The sequence below is a fragment of the Scatophagus argus genome, chromosome 15, assembly GCF_020382885.2.
Source record: "Scatophagus argus isolate fScaArg1 chromosome 15, fScaArg1.pri, whole genome shotgun sequence".
In the NCBI taxonomy this organism is placed as follows: domain Eukaryota; kingdom Metazoa; phylum Chordata; class Actinopteri; family Scatophagidae; genus Scatophagus; species Scatophagus argus.
The window spans coordinates 21,132,824-21,150,905 of NC_058507.1; the positions used below are offsets into that span (position 1 = coordinate 21,132,824).

The 18,082-nt window shown below is 40.1% G+C and overlaps 3 protein-coding genes across 4 annotated transcripts in view; all 3 read right to left on the reverse strand.

Moving 5' to 3' along the window:
* Positions 1–2,563: 2,563 nt before the first annotated feature.
* LOC124071576 (major histocompatibility complex class I-related gene protein-like) lies at positions 2,564–9,390 on the reverse strand. Of its 2 annotated transcripts, XM_046412224.1 has the most exons (7): positions 9,171–9,390; positions 6,655–6,975; positions 5,770–6,003; positions 5,411–5,671; positions 4,896–5,162; positions 3,303–3,443; positions 2,564–3,181 (listed from the first exon to the last, which is right to left on the reverse strand). In XM_046412224.1, exons 2-7 carry the CDS (start codon positions 6,713–6,715, stop codon positions 2,943–2,945), a joined length of 1,203 nt encoding a protein of 400 aa, XP_046268180.1. In that variant the 5' UTR covers positions 6,716–6,975; positions 9,171–9,390; the 3' UTR covers positions 2,564–2,942. The 2 variants fall into 2 exon arrangements, with proteins under 2 accessions (XP_046268180.1, XP_046268179.1); XM_046412223.1 differs by lacking the exon at positions 6,655–6,975 and having other exon boundaries at positions 2,565–3,181.
* A 2,120-nt stretch (positions 9,391–11,510) lies between these two features.
* The window catches only part of LOC124071579 (major histocompatibility complex class I-related gene protein-like), a 29,638-nt gene continuing 23,066 nt past the window's right edge, over positions 11,511–18,082 (reverse strand). The window contains exon 7 of the transcript XR_006845344.1: positions 11,511–11,741. The gene's annotated coding sequence lies outside the window, so the exon portion shown is untranslated. The remainder of the gene's footprint in view (positions 11,742–18,082) is intronic.
* Positions 11,733–17,270, reverse strand: LOC124071580 (major histocompatibility complex class I-related gene protein-like). The gene is made up of 6 exons (XM_046412234.1): positions 17,092–17,270; positions 16,108–16,341; positions 15,750–16,010; positions 14,825–15,091; positions 13,049–13,189; positions 11,733–12,927 (listed from the first exon to the last, which is right to left on the reverse strand). Exons 1-6 carry the CDS (start codon positions 17,150–17,152, stop codon positions 12,701–12,703), a joined length of 1,191 nt encoding a protein of 396 aa, XP_046268190.1. The 5' UTR covers positions 17,153–17,270; the 3' UTR covers positions 11,733–12,700.

Here is an 18,082-nt window from a genome sequence, read left to right on the forward strand (position 1 = left end):
AGTGAAGTCAGGCACTGATATTGAAAGATTTTCCTTCACTGAAAGTAAGGGGCCCAACCCAACCCCTGAAAAACAGCCCCATAGAGAGATGCTTTAGTGTATATAGTGTTTTCTCTCAGTAAAGAAACAGAAGATTATTTCAGTTGAATGACAAAAATGTCACCTCTGTAACTATGACATTGTCAGTAATCGTGTCCTACTCTACCCTGTTTTGGAAGAAAGACTTCAATCAAAGACTAGTAGATATTCACCCAGCAGGACAGTGACTGAAAATTATTATTACTAGTAATTACAATTGTTAAAACAAAGGCTGAACACCAATCTGGAGGCAGAATGAATGCGTGCAGATAAAGACATCTGCATGAAGTGTATTAAATATATTGCGTTGAGTTAAAGTGGTTGTAGTCAATACGTCTGTATTACTAGTGGATCACGGGACTTCATGCATGTAAAAGTGTTGTCTGAGCATTCTGTCCCCTAAGAACTCAGAGACAGTATATTCAACACTAAACTGGATTCTTGCAGCTAGCAGTTGTTAGAGCACTGAGAGCGAAAGGCACCTCTCCCTCACCAGTCACTCTCCTACTGACTGTCCTACTCATCTGACCCAAATGACAAAGGATTTCAGGTCACTGCTGCAGCATCTGAGCTCAGATTATGTTCTATGCAAAGGGCCAACCTTTAATCTTTGTGGCTGATTACAGTCTTGAACCCAAAGCATGTGTACATACAGCACTGAAACACTCGGGTTCACCATGCACTCTTTCTCTGTTCCTTTTACTGATCGCACATAGGCCTCTTATTGTTCAAAGTGTTTCATGTATAAATCCACATCTTTTCCCATGCAATGAATGCTGGGTCTCTGTATGTGTAACACCATATATCGCACAATATATGAAATTCTCTGTTTCCTCATAATACGTTTGTATGCATCTATTTATAGGATTTATTATTAATCACAGACTTTTTGCAAAAAATTGCGAAAGTACTTTACAGATCAGCATTTTACATAATATGTTATATACTATCACCTTATGAAATAAAATGCATTATTGACATTTAAACCAGTGGCTCCAAGCATATTTGCCCTGTGACCCCTGACAAAAAGCAACGTGTGGTCATGGATCCCTTGCCATGTTTCATATAGTCTATCAGTTGTTAGCAGTTCTATCAAAAAGACAGGCCCAAGGCAGTAAAACAATGTGATTTTTCACAAAAAAGACAAAGATTAGCAGACAGACAAACAGCAAAACTTTATTCTGTTCTTCTTTCCTTAATCAAGAGGGGCTTGACCACTGTGGAAGTTTTTTTTTTGTATTCTTTATTCAAATGGAATGCATTTTGCAGTTGGCAATTCAGTATCCATGCTGGCAAAGCAATCCTCAATTCAGTTTGAGTTATTCCGTACAAAAATTGAAATAAAAATTTGTCAGCAACATTTCACATTGCAGTGGTTGCGAGGTGTTGTTTAAATATGGTAACGCTGCCTGCTGTTAGTGTTATGTTGTTGTTGTGTAATGAAAGTGTTACTGTTCAGAGACAAATGTTGTCAGTGCTCTGGTGCACAAGTGTGAAGTGTGAAGAGTTTCTAAAATTAAGATATAAAGTCAGTCCATATTATAAAAACATACTATAGGCTTAACCCAAAGCACTTTATGATCATGAATCACCTTGAACAGAGTTTGAATTGCCATAATTGAAGCACAGAGCAAGCAAGCATCAAATGTGTTCAGTGAGACTCCAGAACATTTGAGGCCTTTAGAAATGCATTTCAGTATTATGATTAGTATTTGTCAAAATGTTTGTTCGATTAAAGGCGGACACAGAAAACAATGCATCATCCAGTTCCACATGGTCTTACCTTATCTTCAGTAGAGCATGCAGACTTCAGCCACTCCCTGTGGTAGCCGAAAGGAGCATCCATGCAAAATCCAAACAAGCCTTTCAAAGAGCTGGTAGCTGTGTTTGTAGTGTGTAAGAGGATGATGCTGCTGCAACGACAGCAGGCTGGCTACTCAGTGTGTGAAGAAGATGCGCTGAGAGGCTGCCAGATGTTGTAGTGCATTACAGCTTAGAGAGAGAGAGAGGGAGGGCGAGAGAGAGACAGAGAGAGAGACAGAGAGAAAGAGAGAGAGAATGGGAGTAATACATATAGCCACAGTAATACCTTTAACCCTCCACCATCTGCATGTGAACGTGCTCATGCAGGAAGGATTTAAATTGTGTTCGTGACCAGTTTGTCTCTGATGTGAAATTACATATACAAAGTGTCTCACACGCGCACGCACGCACACACACACACCCACACACACGCAAACACGACCACACCGTATTAGCATAGGCCTACATGTCTTTGGTGAATCTTTCTGAAATGCATTCCGTGTGGATTAGGATCAGGACACCCAGATGAAATCTCTGATTTACCCTGCTCTGCTTGTCATTAAAATCTGAGCTTTTGTTGCACGTGGTAACAAAAGCTCCTGCTAAACTGAAATGTAAGTAAGGTCATAATATGATGACAGCTGGATTACATACTGTGTAGTTCTTATCTAAGCATGAAAAATTCACAGGTCAAACTTCAGCGAGCAGCAGTGTCTTTATTACTTGAGCTGGTAAAGCAGAGTGCTTGTCATATGATGCTGTGGGTGAGTAATGTGAACTTAAGTTACATCCTGAAAAAGAGGTGAGCAGCATAAGAGATGAAACGTTCACTGACTTTTTTAGCCTGGTCTCAGGGGAATATTAATCAAAGTAGTGTTGGATTATTCATTTTAAGAAACACTTTTTTGCAAATGAACTTTTTTTCTTTTTTAGCAATTTTACTGACATATCTGGAGATATGTAATATAAAATATGTAATAATATAATTTTCACATTAGAAGAAAAAAGTAAAGAAAAAAGTAAAGTCCAGTCCAGTCAAATTTCCTTAGTTGCAAGCATAACTATTTCAGTGCTCCTTCAATTTGATGAGCAAAGTATTCTGGATCATAAAGTTCATTGTTTAACAGTGCAGTCCTCTGTGCCCACTGGTCCCACTGGTCTCTGCTTCTCTCTGTGCCTTGTATGAATGCAACAATCACATTCGACAGGTCTGCAGAAGTAACACTCCTCTGAAACACGACAAACTGCTCAATCAACTGTGGGTCAATGCTTGGTTGATGATGAGACTTCTTCTTCTTAACTACAATGAAAATTGGAACCACAATAGACAGTTTATTTGGCGAATATATATTGACAATTAAGGTATGTTTCTACATCTAAAGGAGAGTTTAATGTGTGATACCAGAAATAGTTAGTCTTACCACATTTATGCAGGTATATTATTCCGCAGGACATAACAGTGATTGCAAACAAAACGCAGAAGAACCCAAGGATTGGCGTCACAATTTTCCAATGGACACTTAACACGTTAAGCAGGTGTCTGCCATCGAGAGTATTTCCATCTGCAATGACAGATGATAGAAATTTTAAAACTGAGATTAGAAAAGATCAAACATCAGAAAAAAGCCCACATCTTCTTCAGCTGAAGATCATTTCAGAAGAAAAGACTGCAATACGGCACAATTGCAGTGAATTGGATCTTTGTAAGGTGTTAGTGATATTAAAATATCATGATCACAGTCACAAAGAAATAGCTATTTAGTGTTGGCCTACAATAAGATGTGAGCTATGGATGGATTGCATGTAATCAGAATTAAATGATCACATTACAAATTTGTTGATTACCTATAATCAAACCAGATTGCATTATGGTTATAAGATTAATTGACTACATATTTGATAGCATTTTTTTAAAAACACCTACAAAATATGTTTTCCTGACTATGAATGAATGTGGAGAACTACTGAAGGGATGGGACTCAAATTGGTGTTGGACACTTAATTATGGTGACAAAATACTGCATTAAGCATCAAGTGTTATTATTATACCAATGTATTTATATAAGACACACAGTGCTCATGTTATTCATTATTTATCTCACATGTTCTCTTCTCTGCTATCTTATCTCCTCTCCTCCTCCTCTGCAACAAAACGCTGTACAGTGTGTCTACTGTGAAACTGATGTGGTGTGATGTGGCTGCATGTAATGGCGGGTTAAGAACATAAAACATTATGGTGGTGAGCTATTATGTCTCTAAAAGGTTTTGTTGAGAAAAAAAAAACAAAAACAGAAGATAAAATGTTATGTTGCCGTCAGCTTGTGAGAGCCTGAGGTTCATTCATGTTATCATTATGATACGTCTCATACATGTACACACACATATGCACACACAGAGATGTGCAATATTATCAACAATCTTGTCTGATAGGAAGGTTTGGATTACAGTGTACTGAAGAGAGGAAAAGAATATTAGAAACACTGATTCAATTTCAATTCAATTCAATTCAATTCAATTGTATTTTAAGTGCCAATTCATAACAGCGTTATCTCAAGACACTTTACAGGTGTGTAAAGAACACATTCAAAAAAAAAAAAAGAGAAGAGAATCAGAGAGAAACAGGTCCCAGGGCAAAACCCCACACTGAGTAAGCATTTGGCGACAGTGGTGAGGAAAAACTTCCTTTTAACAGGCAGAAACCTCAAACAGAACCAGACTCAGTGCAGACGGCCTTCTGCTGTGACCACCTGGGAGGGAGAGGGGGGAGAGAAGAGACAGGGAGATGGAGAGAGACAGGGGAGAGGAGAGACAGGGAGGACAGAGAGGACAGTGCAGAGCAGGAGCAGCAGGATCCAGGCAGGGCCATGGAGAGGGTTCTGAATCCAGCAGCACTATCAGTGCAATAGACAGGGCCATAGAGGGTTCAGGATCCAGCAGATTGTGTTAATTCTACAGCTATATGTAACAGCCCACCAGCTGAAATGTACTAGTTTGCAAAAGTCAAAAGGTCTCACCCCAAAAGACAGTGATGTTATGGCCTCCTGTTTGTACTCTACAGCCGTACATGCTGGAGTCTGAGCTCAGGGGGATCTCAGCTGTCAGTCGGAGGACCATGGATCCGTCTTGGGAAGGCACTGGCCCGGTTACAGTGACCCAGATGGCTTTGGAGTACTGAGGTTCAATCAGATGCACTGAGCTCACTGATTTGTCAGTGCTGGTCACGTGACACCTCAGCAGTGCCTGGGCCGTGTTCACTATGGGCTTGGCAAAGACACGCAGCACTGCAGAGAAAAATAATATAAATAATATAATAAATAATGCAACACACATAAGTCACATGACCACTACGGCTCCGTTTTCAGTAAATATAAACATACACAAGTTCATTCTTGACCATGGAAACTTTTTTTTTCGAAGCCCTTTCTGGCAATTTCAAACCATCTATTCAATTTCAATCCAATGTACATCAGAGACCAGAGACAATGTCTGAACAGAGACACTGACCAAATTCCACATTTGCAGCTCTCACCTGTACTTTGCTGTGTTGATCTTAATTTAATTCCATGGATCAATAGTGGACATTGTTCTCTGATGAAGTTCCTAAAGGCAGAATTCCTTGCATTATTGTTGTTCCAGCGATGTTTAACTGTTCCTGCCATGGGACAATAAGATGTCCATCTCTGCGACTCAGCGTTAAAGCTTATGAAGTCCACTCCATTCACTGCCCAGACATCAAAAGCAGAGACACTCCCATTGGCTGACAGGATGCAGCCACGGCGCCGCTGCACGTCTACAAAGATTCATCGTTTTTAGTGCACAGTATCAAATAGCCCTTTACAAGATTTGAAGCAACATGTCACAAAAAAACAGACCTACACTTTAACTTACACACTGTGCTGTTAAGTGGAGGAATCCGATGAAGAAATTCTATAATATGATAACTTGCTTCATCACATTTTACAGGTAAATTGCTTGATTCCAGGGCAGGTTTGAACTCCTCTTTCTTTGTCCAACCGTCACAGTGAGAGATGGGAACTCCGTCAAATACAGTCAGTTGCTCAAATAAAGGTCGACCTCCAGGCTGTTCATGTCCTGTGGACAAGAACTGAAGGGAGTGGGAATCTGAAAAAGAAAAGACATGAGGTCACTTTACTCTTTATATGTGAACTATCAGCAAACATCCTCAAGCTTTTGACTTTGACTTTTGATCCATTAAAACGGCACCGTGACCTTTCTTGTTTGCATGTCAGTGTCAAAAAGTCAGGGTCAATGCAGAAAGTCAAAAATAATCACTTTAACTGCATACATGTTAACACATTAGCTGACACCTGCACTTTAATGCATACATTTATCTGCTAGCATCTAAGTGAAAGATAAACAGATCATGAAAATGATATTCATTACTACCTGATTCATCATACTGAGTGTTAGGTTATAACATATATATATGGTATAATCACCATGGTAACGGTTTATAAAAACTTCTGGTTTTGTTTTTGTTTTAAGAATTTCAGCAAAGTTATGATTATTAATTAATTCCATTTTGATCAGATCTGCAAAGATCAGATAATCTTGATCTGCAAACTAACAGCTTCAGCCATGAATAAAATGTAGTGCAGTTGTCAGTATAATCAATAAATAACCATAATTTTAAAAAAGTCAACCAAAAAACAAAGAAAATAAGTCTGCGACAAAGAAAGCGAAACAATCTTGGCCCTGCAGCGTACAGTATGTCTTAAGATTCAGCAGCAGCACTGATAAAATGGCACTTACCGCATTTAGCAGTTGACAGCATGAAACACTGAATGAAAAGTTTAATCCACTTCACTGCCATCTTGTAACGCCATATTGTGGGTTTTCAAAAAGTGTAAAATTGCAGTTACAGTGCTTTCCGAGTGTCAGTCTTTAAAGAAGTGTTTACCTCTGAGTCTGACTTTTGAAACTGGACAGACTGGTGTGTCCTGAAAAGCAAATGGCTGCAAAAATTTCCAGCTCAAAGATGGAGGGTGATGGGAAATTTTAACTTTTGTAGAATCACACTTGCTTCCCCGAGTAGGTTGATGTGAGGGAGTTAAAACAGAGTCGTTGAATAGCCTTAAAAAGAGAGTTATTTATTTAGAAACAAAGATCTTTGGAGATCCCACTGCAGAGTTCAAGTCTGTTTCAGCCAAACGCCAAGTGGGATCTAAAGCACTCAAGGAAGTACATCATTATATACTTTAAGATAACACTGGTTGTTAGTCTCTAAACCTTTCCAATCAATCCAGAGGGGAGGGGTGGTGTATCAGTGTCTTCACCTGTCGGTCAGAGTGACTTGAGATATGGTGTCCTTCTACTGCTATGTATGACACATCTACCTCCCTCAGAGTGTGCAGTACTGAGACAAACAACCAGTTCTACATGATTATAACATTATGAATTAGATTAAAGCATATAACAGAGTAAGGCACAGTAAATATTTATTAATCCACACTTGGAAGCTAATCTAATCTTAATCTCGGTTTTGTATGTTTTTGTGCACATACCCACATAGCAGACAGGTTTGTATGAGGGGCCGTCAGGAACATTATTCAGAATTACCATTCACTGTCATGATCTGCTGTCTATGAGTCACTGGTTTTTCTGTTTTCCCCTGAACGCTTCATCCTTCAGCTCATTATCACCTCAATCAGCCTCACTGCTCGTAACTGTTCTCCTCACAGGTTACAAAGGCAACCCTTGTCCTTTCCTCATTGCCAGATTGTTCCTCTGCTCTGAATGACTCATCTGCTTTGTATTCCAGGTTGCCCTGCCTGTTGTTAGCCCTGCCTGCTTCCGTTTTTGCCTCCTGTCTTCTCATTTGGTAAAGTAGACTCTGATTTTTGTTTTCTCTTTGTTTTTTGAAGAAGAAGTTTTTTGTGGTGACTTAATTTTTTGCTGAAGAGGTTTTTGTTTTTGGACTTTTTGTGGAGGTTTTTTTTTTTAGAATCAGAAAGAAGGATTTTTTCATTGTGGCTAAAGTTTTGCTGAAAAACATTTTTGTTATTTAACCTTTCAGTGGACTCCATTGACCAGCCCTGCTCCCTGGTGGTTACTGCCTCAGCAAAGCCTCCTTTAACTAATTAAAGTTTTTTGCTCCTTACTGACTTTGTCCTGTGTGTTGCATTTGGGTCCATATACTCCCTGGTTTCATTCACACACATATATGAAACACAACATATTCACACACTATAGTAAAAACCTCACACACTTACAAGCTCTCGCATACATTAATGAAATGCTCTCATACACACTATTGAAACGCTCTCACACAGTGTGAACGGAAGGCGGCTCGGAAGAGGAAGTGGAGCGTGAAGTGGGGCGCACGTCATCTCAGGAGCTCTCCGGTGGCCGAACAGAAGCTGCCGCCCTGTTAAACAATATTTTGGCATCGGCGGGCACAATTTGAATATCGTGTAATGCAACAACAACTGGGGAACTGTCACACGTTGCCTCAGGTTGCGACATGGTGGAGAGTTTTTGTCTGAAAAACTCAACTTGCTTGTGTGGATTAATAAACATTTACTGTGCCTTATTCTGTCATATGCTTTAATCTAATTCACAATGTTATAATCATGTAGAACTGGTTGTTTGTCTCAGTACTGCACACTCTGAGGGAGGTAGATGTGTCATACATAGCAATAGAAGGACACCATATCTCAGTCACTCTGACCGACAGGTGAAGACACTGATACACCACCCCTCCCCTCTGGCTTGAGTGGAAAGGTGGCTACATGGCTACAGAGGAACAAGCCGGCCGTATTATTCAAAGCCAAATTGGTGATAACCCAGGTGATGTTGCTTATGTGGTCACAGAAGAGAACAATGGGCGAAAGCCTTTGGGCGCCACGTACCCCTTGGTTACGGTTCGTGATCGCGTGCTCGGACTTTCACCTCACCGTTCAGAAAGAAGAGTGTGAGGACAGAAGATAGAAATGAAAAGAGCAGAAAACACAACCCAATAAAAGAATTCACTCCAATTCTTTAGAGTCTCGTGTATCACAATAGCGGAGTCAGTAAACCGGAGCTAATCTGCTCAGCTTTTGGTCCTGCAAAGATCAGATAATCTTGATCTGCAAACTAACAGCTTCAGCCATGAATAAAATGTAGTGCAGTTGTCAGTATAATCAATAAATAACCATAATTTAAAAAAAGTCAACCAAAAAACAAAGAAAATAAGTCTGCGAAAAAGAGAAAGCGAAACAAACTTGGCCCTGCAGCGTACAGTATGTCTTAAGATTCAGCAGCAGCACTGATAAAATGGCACTTACCGCATTTAGCAGCTGACAGCACGAAACACTGAATGAAGAGTTTAATCCACTTCACTGCCATCTTGTAACGCCATTACTGGGTTTTCAAAAAGTGCAAAATTGCAGTTACAGTGCTTTCCAAGTGTCAGTCTTTAAAGAAGTGTTTACCTCTGAGTCTGACTTTTGAAACTGGACAGACCGGTATGTAGATTACAAGTCTGTTTCAGCCAAACGCCAAGTAGGATCTAAAGCACTCAAGGAAGTACATCATTATTTACTTTAAGATAACAAAGGTTGTTAGTCTCAAAACCTTTCCACTCAAGCCAGAGGGGAGGGGTGGTGTATCAGTGTCTTCACCTGTAGGTCAGAGTGACTGAGATATGGTGTCCTTCTACTGCTATGTATGACACATCTACCTCCCTCAGAGTGTGCAGTACTGAGACAAACAACCAGTTCTACATGATTATAACATTATGAATTAGATTAAAGCATATAACAGAATAAGGCACAGTAAATGTTTATTAATCGACACACGCAAGTTGAGTTTTTCAGACAAAAACTCGTCGACTTACAACACTATCTCCATCTCGCGGTCTGCTGGCCCAGTTCAGACTTCTGTGTTGCGTTATCAACTTGAGAAGAGCTTCGGCACATGGACATCAGGCACAAGGAGAAGAAGGTGAGATGGATATTTATCCTGTGTATTGCCATTCTAACTATGCATGCATATTTTGCTGCTATCAGCGAGAACACAGAAGATGTTTTGTTTGCTGTCAGAGGAGCGCTTAGCTGTTCCTCTATTTAGCCTGCGCTTTGCTGAACATACTATAAAAAGTTTAGCACAATGGATGTCGGGATGTATTTGGCAGTTGTTGGCAAGAAAAAAACCAAAACATCGTCTATGTCTTAGTCACTGATAGTCTGACAGTCATGTTCTACGTGTGTGAAATGACAATAAAGCTCCTTGAATCCTTGAGAGCATTTCATTAGTGTGTGCAAGAGCTTGTAAGTGTGTGAGGTTGTTACTATAGTGTGTGAATATGTTGTGTTTCATATATGTGTGTGAATGAAACCAGGGAGTATATGGACCCAAATGCAACACACAGGACAAAGTCAGTAAGGAGCAAAAAACTTTAATTAGTTAAAGGAGGCTTTGCTGAGGCAGTAACGTCCACCAGGGAGCAGGGCTGGTCAATGGAGTTCACTGAAAAGTTAAATTACAAAAATCCTTTTCAGCAAAACTTTAGCCACAATGAAAAAATCCTTCTTTCTGATTCTAAAAAAAAAAAAACCTCCACAAAAAGTCCAAAAACAAAAACCTCTTCAGCAAGAAATTAAGTCACCACAAAAAACTTCTTCTTCAAAAAACAAAGAGAAAAACAAAAATCAGAGTCTACTTTACCAAATGAGAAGGCAGGAGGCAAAAACGGAAGCAGGCAGGGCTAACAACAGGCAGGGCAACCTGGAATACAAAGCAGATGAGTCATTCAGAGCAGAGGAACAACCTGGCAATGAGGAAAGGACAAGGGTTGCCTTTGTAACCTGTGAGGAGAACAGTTACGAGCAGTGAGGCTGATTGAGGTGATAATGAGCTGAAGGATGAACTGTTCAGGGGAAAACAAAACATATAAAACAGAGATTAAGATTAGATTAGCTTCCAAGTGTGGATTAAATATTTACCTTTACCTTATTCTGTTAGGCACAGTAAATATTTATCTTATTCTTATGTCTGATAATGATGTACTTCCTTGAGTGCTTTAGATCCCACTTGGCGTTTGGCTGAAACAGACTTGAACTCTGTGGTGGGATCTCCAAAGATCTTTGTTTCTAAATAAATAACTCTGTTTTTTTGTCTTTGTGCTATGGATATTTTGTCTCCAGCTGTCGTCTTAGCTTGTTTCGCTTCAAGCTGTCATGAGCTGTCATGAGAGCATTAGTGTGTGTGAGAGCATTTGAAAAGTGTGTGTGAGAGCGGAACATTTCAGTAGTACATGTGAAAGCATTTCACTTGTAACTGTGTGAGGTTTTTACTACAGTGTGTTTCATATATGTGTGTGAATAGTAATTCAGAATAATGTCCCTGATGGCTCCTCATAGGTTTGGGCCACATCTCACATCAAGCAGCATCAGGCACTTGACACTGTATGTGAGATGACACTGAAAGCACAACAAAGATCACATTTCCTTTGTCAGCTCGCTTGTCCACTGAAGTTGATGAAGGTTTGTGAACCACTCTGATGAAGTGATAAAGCATGAAAGACACTGGACACGTACAAGGAGGTGTAATGCAGTAGCAACATTTGGCATTCAGTCATGGAACCTCATTACAAATCTGAGAAAGTGAAATAAGAAACATTTAGACTTTCATTTAGAATCGAGTTTATTGTTAAAGCACGTTAATCACGAAATGACACAACAGCACAAAAGAAACTGTGAGAAAATGCAAACAGTTAAAGCCTTAACCTGTAATCTTTTAATTTTTAACATTTGAGGACATTAACGTCTGTAAGCAAAGACTCTGACTTGTTGGTTTCTCACTGTGTCTTGTATTATAACAATTAAAAAAAAAAATCTTTTTTAGTATTTACAGACCTTACTAATGTAAACGTAACTTCAACAGCATCAGCTCATCACTGTATTAAATGCTTGTTAATCAGTTTAGCGAGACTCCACGCTGGTCCAGCGTTAAATAAGGCTGAGATAAATGGAAACGGAAAGTAGCTTAGCGAAGGTGTTAGCTCATGTATTTCTAGTTGTGTTACACAGTATGGGTGTATATTATCATGTTATTTACAATGTATTTACATTATTTACATACAGTATCACAAAGTTTGGTCTAAACCGGCTCTAACTGGAAAGTGTAATGAGACGACTCACTGTACATCACTGCCCGGGGAAAGAGATTTTGGATATAATGAAGTTGGGTCCTAAATGAATGAAAATGTGATTAACAACAGTTGCTTTTATGCAGGCAGATGTTCAACCAGCTGTTATAATACATCACAGCTTTAGTACCACTGCTATCTAGAAGTAAAATTGTGATTGGCTGTTGAAGCTGTTTATCTGCAATTGTACCCAAACAGTAGTTTCACAGTAGTAGTTTGTGTCATCATAAAGTAAAGTAAAGTGCATAATGTATAGTGTAAAAGTGGTGACAAGGTTTGGGCTTTGGGTTGTATGGCTCAAATGTAAACCTTTAAAATTTAAAGCAAGACTTTTTACAACTCCATACAGGATAACGGCCTGAAGGTGAAGTTTCACTATGAGGTACAGTGTATTTGAAGACTGAAGACTTTTTTTGGTTAACTAAAATAAAATATCAAAAACAAATATCATAAGGTGTTGGGTTGTTTCTCAATTTTTTGTCTGGTCTCAAAGTAGTGTTTATTCATTTTAAGTATCACATTTTTGCAAATTAACTTTTTTCTTTTTTGGCAATTTTACTGACATATCTGGAGCTGCTTTTACGCTTCTGAGGGAATGACTAAATTATTGGATTTTTTTTGTTTGTTTGTTTCTTCATTTTCAAATTTCCTTAGTTGCAAACATAACTATTTCAGTTCTCCGTTAATCTGATGAGCAAAGTATTCTGGATCATAAAATTCATTGTCTGCAGTCCTCTGTGCCCACTGGTCCCACTCTTTGCTTCTCTCTGAGCCTGGTATGAATGTAACAATGACGGCCGACAGGTCTGCAGAAGTAACACTCCTCTGAAACACGACAAACTGCTCAATCAGCTGTGGGTCAATTCTTGGTCCACGACGAGACTTCTTCTTAACTACAATGAAAATTGGAACCACAACAGACAGTTTATTTGGCAAATATATGTCGACATTTAAGGTCTGTTTCTACATATAAAGGAGAGTTTAAAGTGTGATACCAGAAATAGTTAGTCTTACCACATTTGAGCAGGTATATTATTCCGCAGGACATAACAGTGATTGCAAACAAAACGCAGCAGAACCCAAGGATTGCTGTCACAATTTTCCAATGGACACTTAACACGTTAAGCAGGTGTCTGCCATCGAGAGTATTTCCATCTGCAATGACAGATGATAGAAATTATAAAACTGAGATTAGGAAAGATCAAACATCAGAAAAAAGCCCACATCTTCTTCTGCTGAAGATCATTTCAGAAGAAAAGACTGCAATGGGACACAATTGCAGTGAATTGAACCTTTGTAAGGTGTTAGTGATATTAAAATATCATGATCACAGTCACAAAGAAATAGCTATTTAGTGTTGGTCTACAATAAGATGTGAGCTATGGTCTCCTGTGTCAAAGTCAAACATGCTACACACCCACCAGGCTAACTGACTGAAGTGAACTGAATGACTGGTCCTGCATTGGCACTGAATGTTGGCTCTATCCAACATGAATATAATTCTTAGGTCTGAGGTAATCTGGTAAAACAGCTTAGACTCACAGCCCACGAGGTGGAAGTTGGTGCTTTCAGATGTGTAGTGTGCATGGCTGAGTCATAATGGATTACATGTGATCAGAATTAAATGATCACATCACAAATTAAGTTGATTACCTATAATCAAACCAGACTGCATTATAGTTACAAGATTAATTGACTACATATTTGAAAGCATTTTTTTAAAAACACCTACAAAATATGTTTTCCTGGCTATGAATGAATATGTTCTACTGTATATCAAAGTAAGTTATGCCTCTGAGGTTGCCAGTTTTGGTTGTTTTGTTTTGTTTTAGGTGTGGCAACAGACGTGCAGAAGCAGAGTGAACCCTTGAGTTTTGTGTAGTGCACGACGTACGCAACTGCTGGATTTTTGCTTACTTCCTCATTATTTGTTGTCCCACCCCAAACCTGTATGAGTACAATAATAATTAAGTGATTGAGTAGTTTTTTTAAACAGGTTTCTTTCTTTTCAGTTTACTAAAAACTACTGAAGGGATGACCCTTCCCTTTGCCACAAATTGGTCTTGGACACTTAATTATGGTGACAAAATACTGCATTAAGCATGAAGTGTTATTATTACACTAACGTATTTATATACACACACAGTGCTCATGTTCTCACGTGCTCACGTGTTCTCTTCTCTGCTATCTATTCACCTCTTATCTCCTCTCCTCCTCCTCTGCAACAAAACGCTGAACAGCGTGTCTACTGTGAAACTGATGTGGTCCAACACCATAGCAAGACGTAAGTGCAGAGCAGATCCAACACAAGGTAACATACCAGTAAATTAGCCTGGTTGCAGATTGAGATGAAGCCTAGTAAATTAATTATGGCTGCATGTAATGGCGGGTTAAGAACATAAAACATGGTGAACAATATGGTGGCGAGCTATTATGTCTCTGAAAAGTTTTTGTTGAGAAAAAAAAAACGAAAACAGAAGATAAAATGTTATGTTGCCGTCAGCTTGTGAGAGCCTGAGGTTCATTCGTGTTATCATTATGATACGTCTCATACGTGTACACACACATATGCACACACAGAGATGTGTGTGCATATTATCAGATAGTATCAGCATATTATCCGTGAGATTATCAACAATCTTGTCTGATAGGAAAGTTTGGATTACAGTGTACTGAAGAGAGGAAAAGAATATTAGAAACACTGATTCAACAAACTGTGTTAATTCTACAGCTATATGTAACAGCAAACCAGCTGAAATGTACTAGTTTGTAAAAGTCAAAAGGTCTCACCCCAAAAGACAGTGATGTTATGGCCTCCTGTTTGTACTCTACAGCCGTACATGCTGGAGTCTGAGCTCAGGGGGATCTCAGCTGTCAGTCGGAGGACCATGGATCCGTCTTGGGAAGGCACTGGCCCGGTTACAGTGACCCAGCTGGCCTTGGAGTACTGAGGTTCAATCAGATGCACTGAGCTCACTGATTTGTCAGTGCTGGTCACGTGACACCTCAGCAGTGCCTGGTCCGTGTTCACTATGGGCTTGGCAAAGACACGCAGCACTGCAGAGAAAAATAATATCAAAGATTATGATCAGAGTGACAGTAACCAGTGGATGAACAGCTGCTACACTGTATGCTACTCTCATCTTTGTTCCCAACATGCAACACACATAAGTCACATGACCACTATGGCTCCATTTTCAGCAAATATAAACATGCACAAGTTCATTCTTGACATTAGAAACTTTTGTTTTTCAAAGCCGTTTCTGGCAATTTCAAACACATCTATTCAATTTCAATCCAATTCAATTGTTCAACAATCAGAGACTGGAAAGTGGTCTTGCTCTTTCTTGTATTTGCTCTGTTGTCAGACAGTTCAGCTTCCATCACATCACCAAACCCATGTTCATGATACAAAGGATGCAGCTAACTCAAAGGGACCCAATAACAACATCCCAGTGGAACTCATTTACATGGCTGAACTTTCAAAGATCTTCCTCCAGGCCGAGCGCCAACCATTCAGCAGCTCATAGTAATATCTCTGCTGGGACATCCTAAAGACACGACCCCCCTGAGAGGAAGACACTTGACAGCTGAAACAGACCACATCATCTGTTCACATTAGACCAGAACCACTTAAAGGATAAAGTGGGAAAAGGTCAAAGGTCATTGACCAGGAGTCAGAGGATGGCCAGAGAAACAATGAGGAAGCTCTCACCTGTACTTTGCTGTGTTGATCTTAATTTAATTCCATGCATCAATAGTGGACATTGTTCTCTGATGAAGTTCCTAAAGGCAAAATTCCTTGCATCATTGTTGTTCCAACGATGTTTAACTGTTCCTGCCATGGGAGAATGAGATGTCCATCTCTGCGACTCAGCGTTAAAGCTTATGAAGTCCACCCCATTCACTGCCCAGACATCAAATGCAGAGACACTCCCATTGGCTGATAGGATGCAGCCACGGCGCCGCTGCACGTCTACAAAGATTCATCGTTTTTAGTGCACAGTATCAAATAGCCCTTTACAAGATTTGAAGCAACATGTCACAAAAAACAGACCTACACTTTAACTTACACACTGTGCTGTTAAGTGGAGGAATCTGATGAAGAAATTCTAAAATATGATAACTTGCTACATCACATTTTACAGGTAAATTGCTTGTTTCCAGGGCAGGTTTGAACTCCTCTTTTTTTGTCCAACCGTCACAGTGAGAGATGGGAACTCCGTCAAATACAGTCAGTTGCTCAAATAAAGGTCGACCTCCAGGCTGTTCATGTCCTGTGGACAAGAACTGAAGGGAGTGGGAATCTGAAAAAGAAAAGACATGAGGGGGTCTCTGTACTCTTTATATGTGAACCAGCAGCAACCATCCTCAAGCTTTTGACTTTGACTTTTGATCCATTAAAACGGCACCGTGACCTTTGTTGTTTGCATGTCAGTGTCAAAAAGTCAGGGTCAATGCAGAAAGTCAAAAATAATCACTTTAACTGCATACATGTAAACACATTAGCTGACACCTGCACTTTAATGCATACATTTATCTGCTAGCATCTAAGTGAAAGATAAACAGATCATGAAAATGATATTCATTACTACCTGATTCATCACACTGAGTGTCAGGTTATAACAGCAATAATAAAGTCAAGGTGTTACGGTAAGCAGCTCAGTCCTGCATTTAAAACTTAAAGGTCCTGCTCTGAGATCAGTTCAAACCTAAAAAAAATTCCAAAATATACCATCACCATGGTAACGGTTTATAAAAACTGCTGGTTTTGTTTTTGTTTTAAGAATTTCAGCAAAGTTATGATTATTAATTAATTCCATTTTGATCAGATCTGCAAAGATCAGATAATCTTGATCTGCAAAGTTACAGCTTCAGCCATGAGTAAAATGTAGTGCAGTTGTCAGTATAATCAATAAATAACCATAATTTTTAAAAAAGTCAACCAAAAAACAAAGAAAATTAGTGTGCGAAAAAGAGAAAGCGAAACAAACTTGGCCCTGCAGCGTACAGTATGTCTTAAGATTCAGCAGCAGCACTGATAAAATGGCACTTACCACATTTAGCAGTTGACAGCATGAAACACTGAATGAAAAGTTTAATCCACTTCACTGCCATCTTGTAACCCCATTTTCTGGGTTTTCAAAAAGTGTAAAATTGCAGTTACAGTCCTTTCAGAGTGTCAGTCTTTAAAGAAGTGTTTACCTCTGAGTCTGACTTTTGAAACTGGACAGACTGGTGTGTCCTGAAAAGCTGCGTGCTGATTCAGCGGACTGGGATGTGTTCTGCAGACAACTTGGACTTAATGACGACAGACCTGTGGCACTGACAACTGTAGTCATGAAGTCATTTGAGCGCCTGGTTCTGTCCCACCTCAAGACCATCACAGCCCCCCTCCTGGAACCCGTGCAGTTTACCTACAGAGCCAACAGGTCTGTAGGCAACAAGCTGTCCCTGCTGAACATGCCTGACCCCATCTACCAGTGGATCACTGACTTCCTGACAGACAGGAAACAGCATGTGAGGTCCCCCAAGGCTGTGTACTTTCCCCTTTGCTCTTCTCCATCTACACCAACTGCTGCACCTCCGGCCACCAGTCTGTCAAGCTGATTACGTTTGCAGATGACACCACCCTCATCTGTCTCATCTCGGACAGGGATGAGTCAGCCTACAGGAGGGAGGTGGACCGTCTGGTGTCCCGGTGCGGCAACAACAACCTGGAGCTGAATGCCCAGAAGACTCAGCTGCCTCACCCTGACAGACACCCCCATCTCCATGGTGGATTCCTTATGCTTCCTGGGTACCATCATCACCCGGGACCTCAAGTGGAAGCTGACCATCAGCTCCCTCATCAAAAGGGCCCAGCAGAGGATGTTCCTCCTGCGGCAGCTGAGGAAACTCAAGCTGCCAGTCAAGATGATGGTTCAGTTCTACACGGCCATCATTGAGTCCATCCTCACCTCCTCCATCACCGTGTGGTACACTGGGGCCACCGCCAGGGACCTCTCTGCTGAGAAGGTGATCGGCTGCAGCCTTCCATCTCTCAGA